The following is a 19635-nucleotide window of genomic DNA, read 5'->3' as shown; positions in this document are numbered from 1 at the left end:
ACGACACCGACAACATCAGCCAACTAACCGAGTCAAGTGAACGGGGTCTACACCAACAATCACCATGGAGACCCTCGCGTCTCCGTCGCCACGCTCACCGTCGCCGAGCCTGACGCCGGGGTCTGGCTCGAGCAGCAATGGCGGCGGCACCCTCACGCCTACTATCGAGCCCATCCGTGTGGTGAACCACCTCTCGCTGTTGCTGGAGGCCGCGCTGGGCGCAACGCGCGCCGAGCTCGAGGCCCCCGGCAGTTTGCTCTCGAAGAGCCGCTTCCCGGATACCCTGCAGCGGTGCGCCCGGTTCGCGATGGAGGGGCAGACGTCGCTGTATGTGCAGAAAGAGCGGGAGAGCATTGCAGATGAAGGGGAGGAGGGTATGTACAGCATCAAGGAAAAAAAAAAAAAGAAAAAGAAAAAAAAGAACATGGACTCTGGGAAGAATTACTAACAGACTTTAAGGCACGCCCTCCCACACCTACACCATCTGCTCCGACCTCTCCTCGTCCACCAACACCGTCGCCTTTCTCGTCCTGCTCAAACGCCCCCAGCCCCTGGACGGCTCCCTGCCGCTCGCCACGCAAATCCAGATGCTCAACCTGCCCGGCCCCGCCGTGCTCTCCGCCAGCGCAGGCGAGCAAGGCCCCGCCGGCTCGCCTTACGAGATCTTGCAGCTCTACCTGCACCACGGCCTCGCCCCGTACTTCGACGCCAGCACCAAGTCGCAGCAGATGCTGAGCGCCGGGGGGGCGCGCGCGGGGCGTACCGACGTGGATGCGAAGACGGGTATTCCGGTCACAAAAAAGCGCTGGACCGAGCTGGAGCTGAGCCTGTCGCATCTACAGCAGAACGTCGAGATCCCCGAGGTGTCGCTGCCGTTTCACCCGATCGTGCAGGCGGCGCTAGATGAGGCGGCGGCGAGGCAGAGCAAGCCGACGTTGGATCTCATCCCGGCGTCGGTCCTACAGGACAGTACTTTTCTGAATAACCTGCAGGCGACGGTGAATAACTGGATCAAGAGCATCCAGGTGATCACCAAGATGACGCGGGACCCGACGACGGGGACGGCTACTCAAGAAATTAACTTCTGGCTGTCGATGGAGGCCGCGCTGGAGGGAATCGAGAGCCAGCTGCGGAGCGAGGGCGTTATGCTGACGCTGGAGATCCTGAAGCATGCCAAGCGCTTCCAGGCGACGGTCAGCTTCACGGCAGATACGGGCTTGAAAGAGGCGATGGACAAGGTGCAGAAGTATAACCAGCTGATGAGGGATTTCCCGCTGGACGAGTTGCTCTCGGCGACGACCCTGATCAAGGTGAAGGACTCGATTGGGCAGATCTTTGCGCACCTCAACAAGAAGCTCAGGATCTGTCCTTACCCGATCAGGAGGGCTCTGCCCCTGGTCGAGGCGATCTCGGGCGATCTGGACGAGGTTTTGCATCGGCTCTTGCCGGGCACCGAGCTCGTCAAGCTGGACTACGCGGACTTTACGCGCGTGATGAAGCAGGCCGACGCCATCTTCCGCACGTGGGACGAGAACATCAAGGAGTTTACCAACGTCGCGCGCGAGGTGACGCGCCGCCGGAACGATCGCTTCATCCCCATCAAGATCAACCCCCGCCACGGCGAGCTGCAGGCCCGTCTCAAGTACGTGGCTAACTTCCGCGACAACCACGAGCAGCTGCAGCGGACGATCGTGAACGTGCTCGGGCCGAAGGCGACCATCTCGGGTATTTCGGGGCCCGGCGGCAATAACGCGGAGGGGGGAGGTGCGGTTGTGGAAGAGATTGGCGATATCGACGCCGTCGAGGAGGTCCGGCAGGCGTGGGAGAGCCTGAAGGATGTCGACCTGCTGGACGTCACGCCGGAGGGCACCCAGAAATGGGCGCGAGCGGAGAATATCTACAACGAGAGGACTGCGAGAGTCGAGAACTCGATCATCGCCCGCCTGCGCGACCGCTTGGCCACGGCGAAGAACGCCAACGAGATGTTCCGCGTCTTTTCCAAGTTCAACGCGCTCTTCGTGCGCCCCAAGATCCGCGGTGCTATCGCCGAGTACCAGACGCAGCTGATCGACAACGTCAAGCAGGCCATTCATGCTCTGCATGAGAGGTTCAAGCACCAGTATGGCCACTCTGAAGCGCACGCCATGGCGCAGCTGCGCGATCTGCCCCCCGTTTCCGGCGCGATCATCTGGGCCAGGCAGATCGAGAGGCAGCTGGATAACTACATGAAGAAGGTCGAAGATGTCTTGGGTGCTGACTGGGCCATGCACGCCGAGGGCCAGCGGCTGCAGAACGAGAGCGACCTGTTCCGCAAGAAGCTGGATACCAGGCCGATCTTCGAGGCGTGGCTGCACGACGTGCAGCGGAAGAATATCTCCATCTCGGGGCTGCTCTTCAACATCAACAGGATCAGGTCGGCTGGCAATACGCTCGAGCTGGCGGTCAACTTCGACGCGCAGGTCATCGCGCTGTTCAAGGAGACGCGGAACTTGGTCTGGCTCAACTTCCCCGTCCCGCACTCGGTCAACAACGTCGCGAAGGAGGCCAAGAGGGTGTACCCTTATGCCGTCAGCCTCATGGAGAGCGTGCGGACTTTTGCGCAGACCAATCGCCAGATCCAGGACATGGACGAGGTGGCTGTCTTGCTGAGTGGCCATCGGCAAGAGGTGTACAACCTCATCGCCAAGGGCATCCCCCTCAAGTGGGAGTCGTTTGTGAATACCTACGAGGTGCACTTCAACAAGTACGCGGCGGCGGCGGCTGCCGCTGCTGCCGCTAATGGGGCGCTCGACGGCGTGGGCCTCGCCGGCCCCGGCAAGGCTGGCGAGAGCAGACACGTCATGTTCGTCCGGGAGTTTGCCCACGCTGTCTCGCTGCTCCAGGCCAAGACGATTACGCTCGCGAATATCCACGCCACGGTGCAGAAGGCGCTCTCCGAGCTCGAGAAGTGCCCGTACGAAGCGGCGGCGTTTGAGTCGAGGCTGGAGACGATCCAGGCGGCGGTGGATCAGCTCAACCTAGAGCAGTATGTCAATCTGGGGTATTGGGTGGAGAGGATGAACCGGCAGATCAAGCGGATCTTGCTCGCGCGCCTGCAACACGCCATCCGGGCTTGGATCGAGGCGTTTGAGGATGACACGCCGGAGCGGAGTGGCCGGGATGAGTATCATCGGAGGAGGCTGTCTGACCAAGCGGCTGCTGAGAGGAGGGGCAAGGACAGGGACAAGGACAAGGACAAGGACAAGGACAAGGGCAAGGACAAGGGCAGGGACAAGGGCAGGGACAGGCCGGTGATCAAGAAGCTCGTGCACGAGATTACGATGCGTAACCAGGTTATCTACCTGGATCCGCCGCTTGAGTATGCCCGCGCGAGTTGGTACGCCCAGCTGCAGGAGTGGATCGGCGTCGTGTGCAACCTGAAGAAGATCAAGGCCACGCGGTACCAGATGACGCTCGTCAGCACGACGGCGCTGCAGGTCGACGAGCCTAGGTTCGACGACCTACCGTCGGAGTGTGCCAGCGCCCTGTTGAGGGTGCAGACCAGCGTCGAAAAGAAGCTGCGCGAGATCGGGGCCTACGTCGACAAATGGCTGCAGTTCCAGAGCCTGTGGGATCTGCAGTCCGAACACGTCTACGAGGTGCTGGGCGACCAGCTCTCGCGCTGGCTGCAGTTGCTGCAGGAGATCCGCAAGACGAGACAGACGTTCGACACCACCGAGGTCTCCCGCTCGTTCGGCCATATCACGATCGACTACGACCAGGTCCAGACCAGGGTTAACGCCAAGTACGACCAGTGGCAGCACGACATCCTCATCAAATTTGCCTCGCGCCTCGGCACGCGCATGCGTGAAGTGCACGCCGAGGTGGACAAGGCTAGGCGGGATCTGGAAGGGCAGGCCATCTCGGCCAACTCCACCGCCCAGGCGGTGCAGTTCATCACCACGGTACAGGCCTGCCGCCGGCAGGTCAAGCTCTGGGCGCCGGAGATCGAGACGTTCCGCCAAGGCGAGAGCACGCTGGTCCGGCAGAGATACCAGTTCCCCTCCGACTGGCTGCACGTGGAGCAGATCGACGGCGCGTGGGACGCGTTGAACGAGGCGCTGCAGAGGAAGAGCAAGATCGTGCAGGACCAGACGGACGCGCTGAGGGCGAAGATCCTGGCCGAGGACAAGGTCATCCTGGATAAGATCTCCGAGGTGGCGCAGCAATGGGCGGAAGAGAAGCCTGTTAGCGGGACGATCGCGCCCGACGTGGCGAGCGCGACGCTGGCTGCGTTCGAGCAGAAGATCACTAGACTGCAGGAGGAGAGCGCCATGGTGGCGAAAGCCAAAGAGGCGCTCGATCTGCCCGTCGTCGCCGAGACCACGCTGGGCGTCATCCTCGAGGAGGTGCAGGACTTCAAGTCGGTGTGGGCGTCGCTGAGCACGATCTGGAACAACCTGAACGAGCTGCGCGAGACGCTCTGGACGAGCGTGCAGCCGCGCAAGGTGCGCGGGCAGATTGATGGGCTGATCAAGATGACGAAGGAGATGCCCAGCCGCATGAGGCAGTACGCTGCGTTCGAGCACATCCAGAACGTGTTGAGGGGGTTGATGAAGGTGAATCCGCTGCTGAGCGAACTGAAGTCGGAGGCGGTGCGGGATCGGCACTGGACCAAGATTTACAAGCAGATCAAGCCGGGGAAGAGGTACTCGCCGGTGAGCATGACGCTCGGAGACGTCTGGGACTTGAACCTGGTGGCTACCGAGGTCATCATCAAGGACATCATCGCCCAGGCGCAGGGCGAGATGGCGCTGGAGGAGTTCCTGAAGCAGGTCCGCGAGACGTGGACGACCTACACGCTGGATCTCGTCAACTACCAGAACAAGTGCCGCCTCATCCGCGGCTGGGACGAGCTCTTCGCCAAGTGCAGCGAGAACCTGAATTCCCTGCAGGCCATGCGCCACTCGCCATACTACAAGGAGTTCGAGGAGGAAGCGTCGGGCTGGGAGGACAAGCTGAACCGCGTGCACGTGCTGTTCGACGTGTGGATCGACGTCCAGCGGCAGTGGGTGTATCTGGAGGGCGTGTTTACCGGCAACGCGGACATCAAGCACCTGCTGCCGATCGAGTCGTCGCGGTTCCAGAACATCAACTCGGAGTTCACGGCGGTGATGAAGAAGGTGTATAAGCAGCCGAACGTCCTGGACGTGCTGAACATCCCCAACGTGCAGAAGAGCCTGGAGCGGCTGGCCGAGCTGTTGCACAAGATCCAGAAGGCGCTGGGCGAGTACCTCGAGAAAGAGAGGGTCTCGTTCCCGAGGTTTTACTTTGTGGGCGACGAGGACCTGCTCGAGATGATCGGCAACTCGGGGGACGTCATGCGCATCGCGAAGCACTTCAAGAAGATGTTCGCGGGGTTGAACGGGCTGGTGATGGACGAGGAGCAGAAGCTGATCACGGGATTCACGTCTAAGGAGGGGGAGACGGTCAGGCTCAAGAGGGAGATCTCGCTGGCGAAGACGCCGAGGATCAACGACTGGCTGGCGCTGCTGGAGAGCGGGATGAAGGCGACGCTCGCCGAGCTGCTGGCCGAGGCGGTGGACGAGTTCACGCCGCTCTTCGCCGGGCCCGACCCCGTCGTCGACCGCGCGGCGCTCGCCAAGTTCATGGACTCGTACCCCTCGCAGATCGTCGTCCTCGCCACGCAGGTCGTCTGGACCTCCGCCGTCGACTCCGCTCTGGCGTCCGGCGGCGGCGACCGCCTGCAGACCCTCTTTGACCGCGAGGTGCAGGTCCTCCGCGTCCTGGCCGACACCGTCCTCGGCGACCTGGACGTCCTCACCCGCAAGAAGTGCGAGCAGCTGATCACCGAGTGCGTGCACCAGCGGGACGTGATCGAGCGGCTGATCAAGGCGGGGGCGAACACCAACACGCATTATCTCTGGTTGCTGCAGATGCGCTATGTCTACGTGGCCGAGGGGGATTTCCTGTCCCGTCTCAGCATCCGCATGGCGAACGCTAAGCTCTCCTACGGCTTCGAGTACCTCGGCGTGCCCGACCGCCTCGTGCGCACGCCCCTCACGGACCGGTGCTTCCTCACGCTCACGCAGGCCCTCTGCCAGCGCCTCGGCGGCTCGCCCTACGGCCCCGCCGGCACGGGCAAGACGGAGTCCGTCAAGGCGCTGGGCGTGCAGCTCGGCCGCTTCACGCTCGTCTTCTGCTGCGACGACACCTTCGACTTCCAGGCCATGGGCCGCATCTTCCTCGGCATCTGCCAGGTCGGCGCGTGGGGCTGCTTCGACGAGTTCAATCGCCTGGAGGAGCGCATCCTGTCGGCCGTCTCGCAACAGATCCAGAACATCCAGCTCGGGCTCAAGCGCGGCGGCGAGGACGACGACCCGCCGGCGGCGGCGGCGGCGGCGGCGGCGGCGGCGGCGGCGAGCCAGATCGAGCTGGTGGGCCGACACCTCAAGGTCAACCCCAACACGGGCATCTTTATCACGATGAACCCCGGCTACGCGGGTCGTTCCAACCTGCCGGATAACCTGAAGAAGCTGTTCAGGAGCGTGGCCATGTCCAAGCCGGATAAGGAGCTGATCGCCGAGGTGATGCTCTATTCGCAGGGGTTTAATCGGGCGAAGGAGCTGGCGAGGCAGACGGTGCCCTTCTTTGAGCAGTGCGCCGCTAGGCTGAGCAAGCAGGCGCACTACGACTTCGGGCTGAGGGCGCTGAAGAGCGTGCTCGTCTCGTCCGGCGGGCTCAAGAGGGCCAGGTTGACGGAGTCCGCGGCCGGAGAGGAGGAGGTCAACGAGCCCGAGATCCTGGTGCAGAGCATCCGCGAGACCATCGCGCCCAAGCTGATCAAGAGCGACGTGGAGATCATGATGGAGATCGAAGGGGCTTGCTTCCCGGGCGTCAAGTATGTCCCGGCGAACTTGGCCAGGCTGGAGGAGGCCATCCGCAAGCTGGCCGGGGAGAGGCACCTCGTGGTGAGCGAGCCGTGGATGACCAAGGTGCTGCAGCTGTATCAGATCCAGAAGATCCACCACGGCGTGATGATGGTCGGGTCTTCCGGCTCGGGCAAGTCGGCGGCCTGGAGGTTGCTGCTGGACGCGCTGCAGCAGGTGGAGGGCGTCGAGGGCGTGAGCCACGTGATCGATTCCAAGGTGATGAGCAAGGAGGCGCTGTACGGCAACCTGGACGCTACCACGCGCGAGTGGACGGACGGCCTGTTTACGAGCATCCTGCGCAAGATCGTCGACAACCTGAGGGGCGAGGACGCCAAGCGGCACTGGATCGTCTTCGACGGCGATGTCGACCCGGAGTGGGTCGAGAACCTGAACTCCGTCCTCGACGACAACAAGCTGCTCACGCTGCCCAACGGCGAGCGCCTCTCCCTGCCGCCCAACGTCCGCATCATGTTCGAGGTCGAGAACCTCAGGTACGCCACGCTGGCCACCGTTTCGAGATGCGGCATGGTCTGGTTCAGCGAGGACACGGTCACGCCCAGCATGATGGTCGCGAACTACCTGGAGACCCTCCGCGCCGTCGCCTTCGAGGACCTCGACGAGGACGCCGTCGGCGCGACCGGGCAGGCGCAGAGCTCGGCGCGCGCCCTCGAGGTCCAGCGCCAGGCGGCCGACCTGCTGCAGGCGTACCTCACCGAGGGCGATTTCGTCCTCCGGGCCCTCGACATGGCGACGGACCCCGCCTACGGCTACGCGCACGTCATGGAGTTCACCGCGGCCCGCGCGCTGAACACCCTGTTCTCGCTGCTCAACAAGGCGGTGCGCAACATGATCGAGTACAACGCCCAGCACGCCGACTTCCCGCTCGACGCGGAGCAGGTCGAGGGCTACCTGTCCAAGAAGCTCCTGCTGGCCATGGTCTGGGCGCTGACGGGCGACTGCCCGCTAGACGACCGCAAGCGGTTTGGCGACCGCGTCGCCGGCCTGGCATCCTTCGGCTCCCCGCCCCTGGGCGACGGCAGCGCGAGCCTCATCGACTTCGACGTCTCGCTGCCCCGCGCGGAGTGGACGCCGTGGCAGAGCCAGGTGCCGACCGTCGAGGTCAACACGCACAGCGTGACGCAGACGGACGTGGTCATCCCCACGCTGGACACGGTGCGGCACGAGGACGTGCTGTACTCGTGGCTGGCCGAGCATAAACCGCTCTTGCTGTGCGGTCCGCCCGGGTCGGGCAAGACCATGACGCTGTTCAGCGCGCTGAGGAAGCTGCCGACGCTGGAGGTGGTCGGCCTGAACTTCTCGAGCGCGACGACGCCGGATCTGCTCGTCAAGACGCTCGAGCAGTACTGCGAGTACCGCAAGACGCTGAACGGCGTCGTGCTGTCCCCGCGGCAGATCGGCCGCTGGCTGGTCGTCTTCTGCGACGAGATCAACCTCCCCGCGCCCGACAAGTACGGCACGCAGAGGGCCATCTCCTTCCTGCGCCAGCTCGTCGAGCACAACGGCTTCTGGCGCACCTCCGACAAGGCCTGGGTCACCCTGGACAGGATCCAGTTCGTCGGCGCGTGCAACCCGCCTACCGACGCGGGCCGCACGCCGCTGGGGGCGAGGTTCCTGAGGCACGCGCCGCTGATCATGGTGGACTACCCCGGCGAGCAGTCCCTGCTGCAGATCTACGGGACCTTCAACTCGGCCGTGCTGAAGATCATCCCGTCCCTGCGCGGCTACGCCGAGCCGCTCACCCAGGCGATGGTCAAGTTCTACCTCGAGTCGCAGCGCCGCTTCACGCCCAAGATCCAGCCGCACTACGTCTACTCGCCGCGCGAGCTCACGAGGTGGGTGAGGGGCGTGTACGAAGCCATCCGGCCGCTGGAGACGCTGAGCGTGGAAGGCCTGGTGCGGATCTGGGCGCACGAGGCGCTCAGGCTGTTCCAGGACCGCCTGGTGCACGAGGAAGAGCGCCGGTGGACGGACGAGGCGGTGAGGAGGATCGCCATGGAGCATTTCCCCACCATCGACGAGCAGAAGGCGCTCGGCGGGCCGATCCTCTTCTCCAACTGGCTCAGCAAGCACTACATGCCGGTCGACCGGGAGCAGCTGAGGGAGTTCGTCAAGGCCCGGCTCAAGACGTTCTGCGAGGAGGAGGTCGACGTGCCGCTCATCCTGTTCGACGACGTGCTGGAGCACGTGCTGCGGATCGACCGCGTCTTCCGCCAGCCGCAGGGTCATCTCATCCTGATCGGCGTGAGCGGGAGCGGGAAGACGACGCTGGCGCGCTTCGTCGCGTGGATGAACGGGCTGAAGGTGTTCCAGATCAAGGTGCACGGGAAGTACTCGGCCGAAGACTTCGACGAGGACCTGAGGGAGGTGTTGCGGCGGTGCGGGTGCAAGGGGGAGAAGATCTGTTTCATCATGGACGAGAGCAACGTGCTGGACTCGGGCTTCCTCGAGAGGATGAACACGCTGCTGGCGAACGCCGAGGTGCCCGGGCTGTTCGAGGGGGACGACTTCTCGGCCCTGATGACGGCCTGCAAGGAGGGCGCCCAGAGGCAGGGTCTGCTGCTGGATTCCCAGGAGGAGCTGTACAAGTGGTTCACCGGGCAGATCGTCCAGAACCTGCACGTCGTGCTCACGATGAACCCGCCGGAGGACGGGTTGTCCTCGAAGGCGGCCACGTCGCCGGCCCTGTTCAACCGATGCGTGCTGAACTGGTTCGGCGACTGGTCCGACCAGGCGCTGTTCCAGGTCGCGCACGAGCTGACGCACTCGGTCGACCTGGACCGCCCGAACTGGAGCGCGCCGGACACGCTGCCCGTGGCCTATCGCGGCCTGAACCTCCCGCCGTCCCACCGCGAGGCCGTCATCAACAGCATGGTGTACATCCACCACTCGCTGAGGCGGTTCAACGAGAAGCTGCATCGGCAGCAGGGGCGCGTGACGTACCTCACGCCGCGGCACTTCCTGGACTTCGTGGCGCAGTACGTCAGGCTGTATAACGAGAAGCGGGAGGACCTGGAGGAGCAGCAGCGGCACCTGAACGTCGGCCTGGAGAAGCTGCGCGACACGGTCGACAAGGTCCGGGATCTGCGCGCCTCTCTCGCCGAGAAGAAGCGCCAGCTCGAGCAGAAGGACGCCGAGGCCAACGAGAAGCTCCAGCGCATGGTGGCCGACCAGAGGGAGGCCGAGCAGAGGAAGAATACCTCCCTCGAGATCCAGGCCGCGCTCGAGAAGCAGGAGGCCGAGGTCGCCGCCCGCAAGAAGATCGTCCTCGAGGATCTGGCGCGCGCCGAGCCGGCCGTCGAGGAGGCGAAGGCGTCCGTGTCGAACATCAAGCGCCAGCACCTGACCGAAGTCCGCTCCATGGGCGCCCCGCCGCAGGGCGTCCGCCTGGCCCTCGAGAGCGTCTGCACCCTGATCGGCCACAAGGTCTCCGACTGGAAGTCCATCCAGGCCGTGGTCCGCCGCGACGACTTCATCGCGTCCATCGTCAACTTCAACAACGAGAAGCAGATGACCCGCGCGCTCCGCGTCAAGATGCGCAACGACTACCTCGCCAATCCGGAGTTCACCTTCGAGAAGGTCAACCGCGCCTCGCGCGCGTGCGGTCCCCTCGTCCAGTGGGTCGAGGCGCAGGTGAACTACGCCGAGATCCTCGACAAGGTCGGCCCGCTGAGGGAAGAGGTTGCGCAGCTGGAGGAGCAGGCCCTGCAGACGCGAGCCGAGGCCAAGGCCGTGGAGCAGATGATCGCCAACCTGGAGGCCAGCATCGCGCAGTATAAGACGGAGTACGCGGCGCTCATCAGCGAGACGCAGGCGATCAAGGCCGAGATGGCGAGGGTGCAGTTCAAGGTCGATCGGAGCGTGAGGCTGCTGGGCTCGCTGTCGTCGGAGCGGGCCAGGTGGGAGGAGGGCAGCAGGTCGTTCGAGACGCAGATCGCCACGCTGGTCGGGGATGTCTTGGTGGCCGCGGCGTTCCTGGCCTACGGCGGCCTGTACGACCAGACCTTCAGGAAGGCCATGGTGGACGACTGGTACAACCAGCTGCGGCTGAGCGGCATCCAGTTCAAGGAGCCCAACCCGGTCACGGAGTACCTTTCCACGGCGGACGAGAGGCTCGGCTGGCAGGAGAACAGCCTGCCGGCGGACGAGCTGTGCACGGAGAACGCCATCATCCTCAAGCGGTTCAACCGCTACCCGCTGATCATCGATCCGTCCGGGCGGGTGACCGAGTTCCTGCAGAAGGAGTGCAAGGATCGGAGGTTGACCGTGACCAGCTTCCTGGACGACTCGTTCACCAAGCAGCTGGAGAGCGCGCTGCGGTTTGGTAATCCGATCCTGATCCAGGACGCCGAGCATCTCGATCCCGTGTTGAATCACGTCCTCAACAAGGAGTACCAGCGCACCGGGGGCAGGGTGCTCATCCAGCTGGGCAAGCAGCAGATCGACTTCTCGCCCTCGTTCAAGCTCTACCTGTCGACCCGCGACCCGTCCGCCGTGTTCGGGCCGGACATCTGCTCCCGCACGACCTTCGTCAACTTTACCGTCACCCAGTCCAGCCTGCAGACGCAGTCCCTCGCCGAAGTCTTGCGCTCCGAGCGGCCGGACGTCGACGAGCGCCGCTCCAACCTCATCAAGCTGCAGGGCGAGTTCAAGGTGCATCTCCGGCAGCTCGAGAAGCGCCTGCTCCGCGCCCTCAACGAATCCCGCGGCAACATCCTCGACGACGACAACGTCATCGAGACGCTCGAGACCCTCAAGACCGAGGCCGCCGACATCTCCGTCAAGATGCGCGACACCGAGGGCGTCATGGCCGAGGTGGACGCCATCACCAAGCAGTACGACGTGATCGCGCGGTCGTGCAGCGCGGTCTTTGCGGTGCTGGAACAGCTGCACTATCTGAACCACTTCTACCAGTTCAGCCTGCACTACTTCCTGGATATCTTCCACGACGTGCTGCATGCTAACCCGAACCTGGCCAAGGGGGAGAATAAGAAGAAGGAGGACCATACGGCCAGGAGGGATATCATCGTGAGGGATCTGTTCGTGACGACGTTTAAGAGGACCGCGCTGGGCTTGTTGCAGAGGGATCGCGTTACCCTGGCCGTGTTGTTGGCCCAGGCCAGCCCGTATAAGATGGATAAGACGCTGTTGGACGTCGTGCTGGACGAGCGGGTGGAGGGTAAGGACGTGTCGACCGAGCCCGGAGCGAGGGAGGAGCAGTTCGCCAGGGCGAAGAAGATTCCTGCGCTCAGGGACCGCATCGAGAACGTGCCCGAGCAAGACTGGGAGCGCTTCTTCACCGAGGAGTTCGCCGAGCACTGCGTGCCGCGCGTCTGGACCGACGAAGAGGAGGAGAAGAAGACCCTCGAGCCCGCCGACCGCGCGCTGCTCTCCCTCGTGCTGGTCAAGCTGTTCCGGCTGGACAGGTTCGTCCCGGCCGCCGAGAAGTTCGTTACGCTCGTCTTCGGGCCCGACCTGTTGGACGTGGTGGAAGACCTGCAGCAGACGGTTGACCAGGTCTCTTCGACGAGGCCGATCGCCCTGGTATCCACCCCCGGCTTCGACGCCTCCTACAAGGTCGAGAACCTCGTCGAGAGGCTCCGCGTCAGGTGCACCAACATCGCCATGGGCAGCGCCGAGGCCCTTGCTTCGGCCGACAAGGCTATCTCCGCCGCCGCCCAGACCGGCTCGTGGGTGCTGGTCAAGAACGTCCACCTCGCGCCGACGTGGCTGCAGAGTTTGGAGAAGCGGCTCGAGAGTCTGAATCCGCATAAGGAGTTCCGCCTGTTCCTCAGCATGGAGAGCTCTCCCAAGATTCCGGTGAACCTGCTGCGCGCGAGCCGAGTGCTCATGTATGAGCAGCCCGCCGGTGTGAGGGCTAATATGAAGGATAGTATGAGCAGCCTAGGGCAGAGGGCCAGCAAGCAGCCGGTGGAGAGGGCACGGCTGTACCTGTTGTTGAGTTTCTTGCATGCCGTGGTGCAGGAGCGGCTGAGGTACGCGCCGAGCTTGGGGGTGGAAGGGGGTTTTTGGGAATTTAATGATGCTGATGTTTAAGTTTTTTTTTTTTTTTTTCAAATTCTTTACCCCGCTCTCCCTCCCACTTTTTAAATTTCTTTTTAATTTATTTTAATTTGATATATATTTTACTTGCTTAACTTTTTTTTTTTTTTACTTATTTATACTTTTATAATTTATACTTTACTCCTTACCTACGAATGATGCTAACGCGAGGGACAGTACGAATGCTCCGCCTTCGTAATCGACACCTGGATCGACCACGTCGCGCAAAACCGCACCAACATCGCCCCCTCTAACATCCCTTGGGACATGATCCGCCACCTCGTGGCCGAGACCTACGGCGGCAAGATCGACGACGACGGGGACACACGCATCTTACGCGACCTCGTCACGCGGGTGTTGACGCCCGAGGCGTTCGACATAGGACATAAGCTTGTTTCTTCCCCCGATGGCGGCACTACCTCCTCCTCTGCTGACAACAACGAGGATGAGGAGGAGGGAGGAGAAGGAGGAGGAGGAAGAGGAGGAGGAGGAGGAGGGAATGTGAATGAGCTGATTGTGCCCTCGGGAACAAGCTTGCAAGACTTTATGGCGTGGATCCATCGCTTGCCGGAACGGGAGCCGCCGACGTATTTAGGGTTGCCGGCTAACGCGGAGAAGCTGTTGCTTGTGGGGCTGGGGAGGACGTTGATCGGGAATGTGAGGAAGGTTACGGAATTGTTGGAGGAGGGGGAGGCTTTGATGGCAGAGGCATGAGTAACTACGGGGTGTTGAGGTGAGACAAGGTTAACGGGGGAGGGAGGGGTTTTGAGAAAGGAGAGAAAGAGAGATAGAGATGTTGATGAATCAATGTTAGTAATGTTGGTTGTGTATTGGGGGGGGGGGGGGNGNTGAGTTATTTTTTTATGTTGTACTATTTAGTAGTAGGTAAGTAGGTAATAGTACTAATGTAGTATGGTAGTAGTTTACGGTTTAAGTTACGTTTAACGTTACCCGTTACCCCGTTACCCGTACCTACCTCCTACTACTCTCTACTCTACTACTACTACTCTACGTACTCTCTACTACTACTATACTATCTACTCGTATCTACTCTCGTACTCTTACNTACGCTTANACGTCTANCTAATCCTATGTTACACTATNAACTNTCTATCGGTACTACGGTACTACGTATCCGTATACCGTATACTACTCTACTACTACGTACTCGTAACTACCGTANACCTTACGACCGTAGTAAAACCCTAGGTTCTTAAACCGTCTTACGACTTCGTAACTCGTACGTACTAACACGTACNCTAGACGTTACTACGTACCGTACGTACGTACGTACGTACGTACGTACGTACGTAGTAGTAGTACGTAGTACGGTACGTACGTAGTAGTCGTCGTACGTACGTAGTAGTAGTAGNGTACGTGTATCGTAGTCTACGNGTACGTGTACGTGTACGTGTACGTAGGTCGGTNTAGTGTACGAGTAGNGNGTAGNGTTAGGACTGTGTGAGTGAGTCGAGCGTAGCGTGTACGNGTAGCGGTAGAGTGTAAGTGAGGACGTGAGTGAGTAGTGTAGNGAGTGAGTGAGTAGATGGTCGAGTGAGAGAGTAGAGGTACGTAGAGTAGAGTAGTAGTAGTAGTAGTAGAGTGTGTAGTGTGTAGTGTGTAGTAGTGTGTGTGTAGTGGTAGGTAGGTAGGTAGTATTAGTTTATTTTAAGTTTTAGTAGTATAGTAGTAGAGAGAGTATATAGTACGTAGTGTACTGTGTTNTTCTTACTTACTCCTCCNCCCNCCCCNCCCCCCCCCCTCTCTTCCACCTTCTTTTCTCCTCCCTAAAACGTTATTGTGCAGCCGCTTTTTTCTCACGAGCTCTTCATGACTCCCAGTCTACCTTGATGTAAACATCCCAAAACGGCAACATATCTTCCAGTAACATCTTTTCTAATATTAGCCTTCTTTTCAACATCCATCCTCGTCACCAATAGTAGCACTGAGACCCAAGACTCAGCAACAGCAATCTTCCTCCTCCCTTTGTTTAACTCTTCTCGGAGAAGGGTTTTGACACAGCTGCAGGCCTACATGATATAGAAAGTCTAATCGTGTCTGCACTGCGTCGGGGTCTAGCGGGATCGCTGACGGAGGGGGAAGGTACTCGTATACGATGGCGAGGAAGCTTCAAGAGGGGGAGAGGAGTCTAACGAAGCCGTACGAAGGGGAGCGAAGAGGACAATGTTTATACATTCGCCAGTAGGACTTGGGGTAGTTCTTGTATGGGTCGAGGAACCCATTCACACTCTACGACTCCGTCCCTCTCACGTAATCCCAGCCGTAGCACATCCTATATGTCGTGTCCCCTCTAACGAAATGGTGACCCTCTCATTGTCGGGGAGGGGAGTGTCGTAAGGGCAGGTGGTAAATGCTTCGGAAGAGAAAGGCGTAAAGATTGCGCAAGCAGTCCAGGCGGGTGATGCGGCGGCGGGGAACGTGTATGGGGTGGGGAGATTTTGGTGAGGGAGAGGAAGGACTGGACTTGGGATGGGATGGCGGCGGCGAGTTGAAGGGGGTTAGATGGAAGAACTATGCCGATGTGAAAGGTTTAGTAGGCGGTTATCTGGATGGGGGGTCGGTGGTGAGCGGCACATTGGAGGTAGCAGCACTGGGATATAAACAGACCGTTCCCAGTCTCTCGGTGGTTGGGGGAGGGGGGAGGGGGAAGGCTAACGTCACGCTTGTGACATTTTGGGAGGGTTAGAACTTGAGACTAGGTAGACGTGGATATGTAAAAGGGAGCAGGCAGCTAAAAAGCACTCACCACTCTCAACGCATACTCAGTCTTATCCTTCTCCCGAATGTGACACGACAAACACACACAGCCTTCAATCCCATGACCGAGGAACTCGAGGATTGTGAGCTTCTCGTCGTGCCGGGGGAACCTTCTTAGTTTGGATTTCAAAGGGAGGACCAAGCCGCTGGGGGGGTTCGCGACAGGGGAGATAAGCTTGAGTGTTAGGCCCGGTGTCTTTATCTTGATGTTACTTTTTTTTCTGAGATTGAACTTGGCTGGTTCTCATCAACTCCCAGAGCCCAGCGACGAGAGAGAGAGAGAGAGAGAGAAAGAGAAAGATCGTAGCGGCTATCTTTCCGAAAAGTGTCATAAAGTCAAACACTATGTAGTCCTGAGCCACCCAAGTCTACTTCTCACAGACGAGATGGCCGGGAAGTGGCATGATATATCTCTCAACAGATATTGCTGCTTGCCGCTGCCTGTCAGTGCCTGTCAGTTCCTGTCAATAACAGGGGTATGCGTCTGGAGATTAACATATCCCTTGCAGATAGGTATCCACGCGGTTGATGTTGTTGGTGCGAGATATGTCAATTACAGCGCCCCAAGTTTAGCAAGCTCTTGTACAGATAGACTTATACTCTATGTGAAAAGTCTTCTTGTGTCAGGACAATGTCTGATTTAGTTATCGGTAGGTTCGTGTCTTTTTTTTTTTTTTTCTCTGCAAGCAAATCCAAGTTTGTCACACCTAAAATTTTTCTTTAAATGGAAGGCTAACGTTCATCAATCCTAATGCCGAATATTGGACTTGCTATATATACCAAGAGACATGAAATAGAGGCGCCATCGTCAGATGAAGGCACCTCACTAAAACGCTCTCATTGGTTCTGATAGTTGACCCAGACCGTTGAGATCCAGCCTACGGTGATGTTGTAGAAGAAGAACGCAGGGTGCTCCTAAACCTCAGAGACCTTTACCTGAAGAATGCTCCCAGAATCATATTCCATGAATATAGCACTCAACCAAAATGCATACCCCTTGCTCAATCACCATCCACAACACCTGCTACTGTGCTGCACAACCCCTGGTTACCCTAATAAACGATGTTTGTCCCCCCCCCCCCTCCTCTCCCCCGCCCCTATTTTTTACCGATTTACCATATGTGTGGGTCTCATAAACCAGGATCACGAGGCCGGAAGAGTGGATACAAGCAAGTATCATCCCCTTGTGGTGTAGTTGGCTATCACGTTCGGCTGTAATTGGTTAAAAATTATGATACCGAAAGGTCACCGGCTCGATTCCGGTCGAGGGGACTTGCACGAAAACTATCCTTTTTGCTGTCCGTATCTCTTTTGCTCATGTTACCTTGCTCGTTGTTGTATGTCTAGGTATGCTGTGGTTGTGATGTCCGATGAGATACTTTCGTTTTGACAACTGTTTGCTTCAAAAACAGGATAGAGGGGATGTATGAATGGCGGGAAACGCATCTGCATCCGGGAGTAATAACTAGGGGCCAAAGGAGGAGAGGAGAAAGCAACTTGAACGCCGATTCGTCTCTCGTGCGACTGCTGACTTGATCGAAGATCTTGGTCGTATATGACATTGGCTAGGCTTGTGTTCAGGACGGTGTTGGGTCTTCTGATAGTTTTGTTTCTGTGGCACGATACGTCATGTCCTTTTGACGGATGCTTGATGAGAAGAGCAAACCACAGAGACATGATCACCGACCAGAAGAATGAACGTGTATGTTTGTGATCATCATCTTCGAGATGAACATATCAACTTGGGAGATCGTAAAGTTAGGTAGGTATGTTACAGGGTTACAGGCCTTCTATCATGTTAGGACTTTGTGCTAGCCAAAACAGACCGAAACCTATATTTGCAATTCCGCACATCTTCGCAGTATGGATAGACCAACCTCCTGACTTCTCGTTGATATCCCTGCAAAGCAATTTCAATCTATCTCTAGGAGTGAGGTGGTTTTGCTTGGCGAAAATGCTCGATCACTGGATTCGAGGCAACGTCGGCATGAGCCATTGTCCAACTTGGTTTCCATAGGAGTCCATCCAGTACTGAGACTCGAAACATGCCCGAGTGATAGGAGCCTAGGCAAGGGGAAATGGTCGGGTCGGACTGCAGAGCGGCCACGATACCGGAGATAGCGGGAAGCTTGTCTGATGGCACTGTTAACTAGCGCTTCGCGTAGTCCATGACTAAGATGGCCCAGATATTGAGCGCGATGATGGGGGACATGGTGTCCCCTAGCATATCTGAACTGGGCATCTGACTCACGCCAATTACTAAGTTGCTCGGTTTGATTGAGCGATCGATGCTGATGCTCATTTTCGGCCGAGATTCACTCGCACTGGCACAGCGGCAGAGCTAGGTGATCTCGTCTTGATCGAACTGGCTGAGACGGGGTTGGAGGACTTTTTCTTGCAAAGTCCAGGCGCGCTGGTCCAGAGGATAGATGCTCGGCCACTCCGGTTGTTTGACCTGGTGGGCCAGGGCGCTCTGACATAGAGGCAACCTGTGAGTCGCAACCGACCACTTCAACCTCATCTATATCCTCCCCCGGGAACAAGGGCCGGACACGTATGTGCTTGGTCGAAGCAACCCGTGCGCTCATGAGAGATGCCAAATCGGCAGTCTGGCGAAATCATGGCCGCAATGGTGATATAAGCGTTCCCGTAGACGTCGGCCGTCTTGACAGCCTCGGCTTCTCAGTCCGTTGCGTCGTCTTGTATGATGGCTAACGTGTCGACCCATATCTAGCGCGAGCCCAAGTTGTATGCGATGATCAGGGCATCTTGGAGAATGTTGGGTTATTTTTTTTTTTTTCCCAGGGGATGCAGGATCGGAAGGCCCCGAGCTTTGCCTTCTTCAGCCTTAATAGAAGAACCTTACCCCACCTATAGCTCAATGCTGCATATTGATCAGTGGCGCCGCCGAAGTCTAAAGATTCCATCACAAAGGGCTGCAGTCCGTTAGGCGTGGGATTTACGTTAATAATTCGAGTTGGCATCCACGTTGAGGCAGACGGCTTGCAGTCGTGATGATTATCACACTCTGCGAGCCAGCACCGGATTTGCTCGATACAACTTGGAGAGTCCGAGCAGGGGGCCACCGCCCTAGCAGCCTGGATGCGGCCTAGCTGTCCTCTGGTTTGCTTGTACAGTTAGAATAACGTCGTGAGCTCGATTATGTCCTTCGCTAGACCTCCATTGCCTGAGCTTAGCTGTCCGTTTGCGCCGCAGCCCAATTTTCTCGAGAGACGTCGACCTCTGAGAGAGCTCCCGGAACCCGGAAAAGCTGAAACTCTACTTCTCTCGTACGATTGTGGGACCTTTTCTTTGAACTCCATCCTGAAAACTCAATATGAGCCGGCGTATTTGGAAGATGATAGTTCCGTATTCAAATGCTATATCTGTAAAAACGCTTGGCCCGGCAAAGAGCATAACTCAAGAATTATTATTTCGCTGATTTTCCCAAGGCTATGCAGATAACGGTCAAAACGAAGAATAGCCATCTGGAGCGCAAAGCAGGAAACACATCCAAGCTTTTGGCCCATCCAGTCATCGGGCTCAAAGAAGTCTTCGTCGGTAAACTCAACATTGAGTAGGCGCTGCAGCGGGGTCGGTGCCTCTCCCCACCGGCATCTTGGACATGGTTTGGACATGGCGAGAATGAAATTATGTGGGCTTGACGCAAAGTAGTGTGATAACACGATTGGGAGATTGGGGTTCAGCACTTGTCGTTATTGTTCGAAAGTAAGCATGGCAAGAATTGGTGGCATGTTTTTTACGTTGAGAAGACCACTGGACAGTTGCATTGCTCCGAAATTGCAAACAAGCATGTACAATGAGAACCGCTGTAAGAACGAGA

General features: G+C 58.7%; 1 protein-coding gene and 1 non-coding gene across 2 annotated transcripts; both read left to right on the top strand.

The window, feature by feature from the left end:
- Positions 1-64: 64 nt before the first annotated feature.
- Positions 65-13727, top strand: CTHT_0038920 (uncharacterized protein; the record flags this gene model as incomplete). Its single annotated transcript, XM_006694240.1, has 4 exons — positions 65-374; positions 460-12843; positions 12936-12946; positions 13191-13727. 4 exons carry the CDS (start codon positions 65-67, stop codon positions 13725-13727), a joined length of 13242 nt encoding a protein of 4413 aa, XP_006694303.1.
- A 3244-nt stretch (positions 13728-16971) lies between these two features.
- CTHT_0038910 lies at positions 16972-17063 on the top strand. The gene is given in 2 exon segments: positions 16972-17011; positions 17026-17063. It is a non-coding gene; the product is annotated as a tRNA-Tyr (tRNA).
- The last annotated feature ends 2572 nt before the right edge of the window (positions 17064-19635 follow it).

The sequence above is a fragment of the Thermochaetoides thermophila genome (genome assembly GCF_000221225.1).
Source record: "Thermochaetoides thermophila DSM 1495 unplaced genomic scaffold scf7180000011816, whole genome shotgun sequence".
Classification (NCBI taxonomy): domain Eukaryota; kingdom Fungi; phylum Ascomycota; class Sordariomycetes; order Sordariales; family Chaetomiaceae; genus Thermochaetoides; species Thermochaetoides thermophila.
The sequence above is the reverse complement of the archived record's forward strand: the minus strand, read 5'-3'. Positions and strand labels throughout refer to the sequence as shown.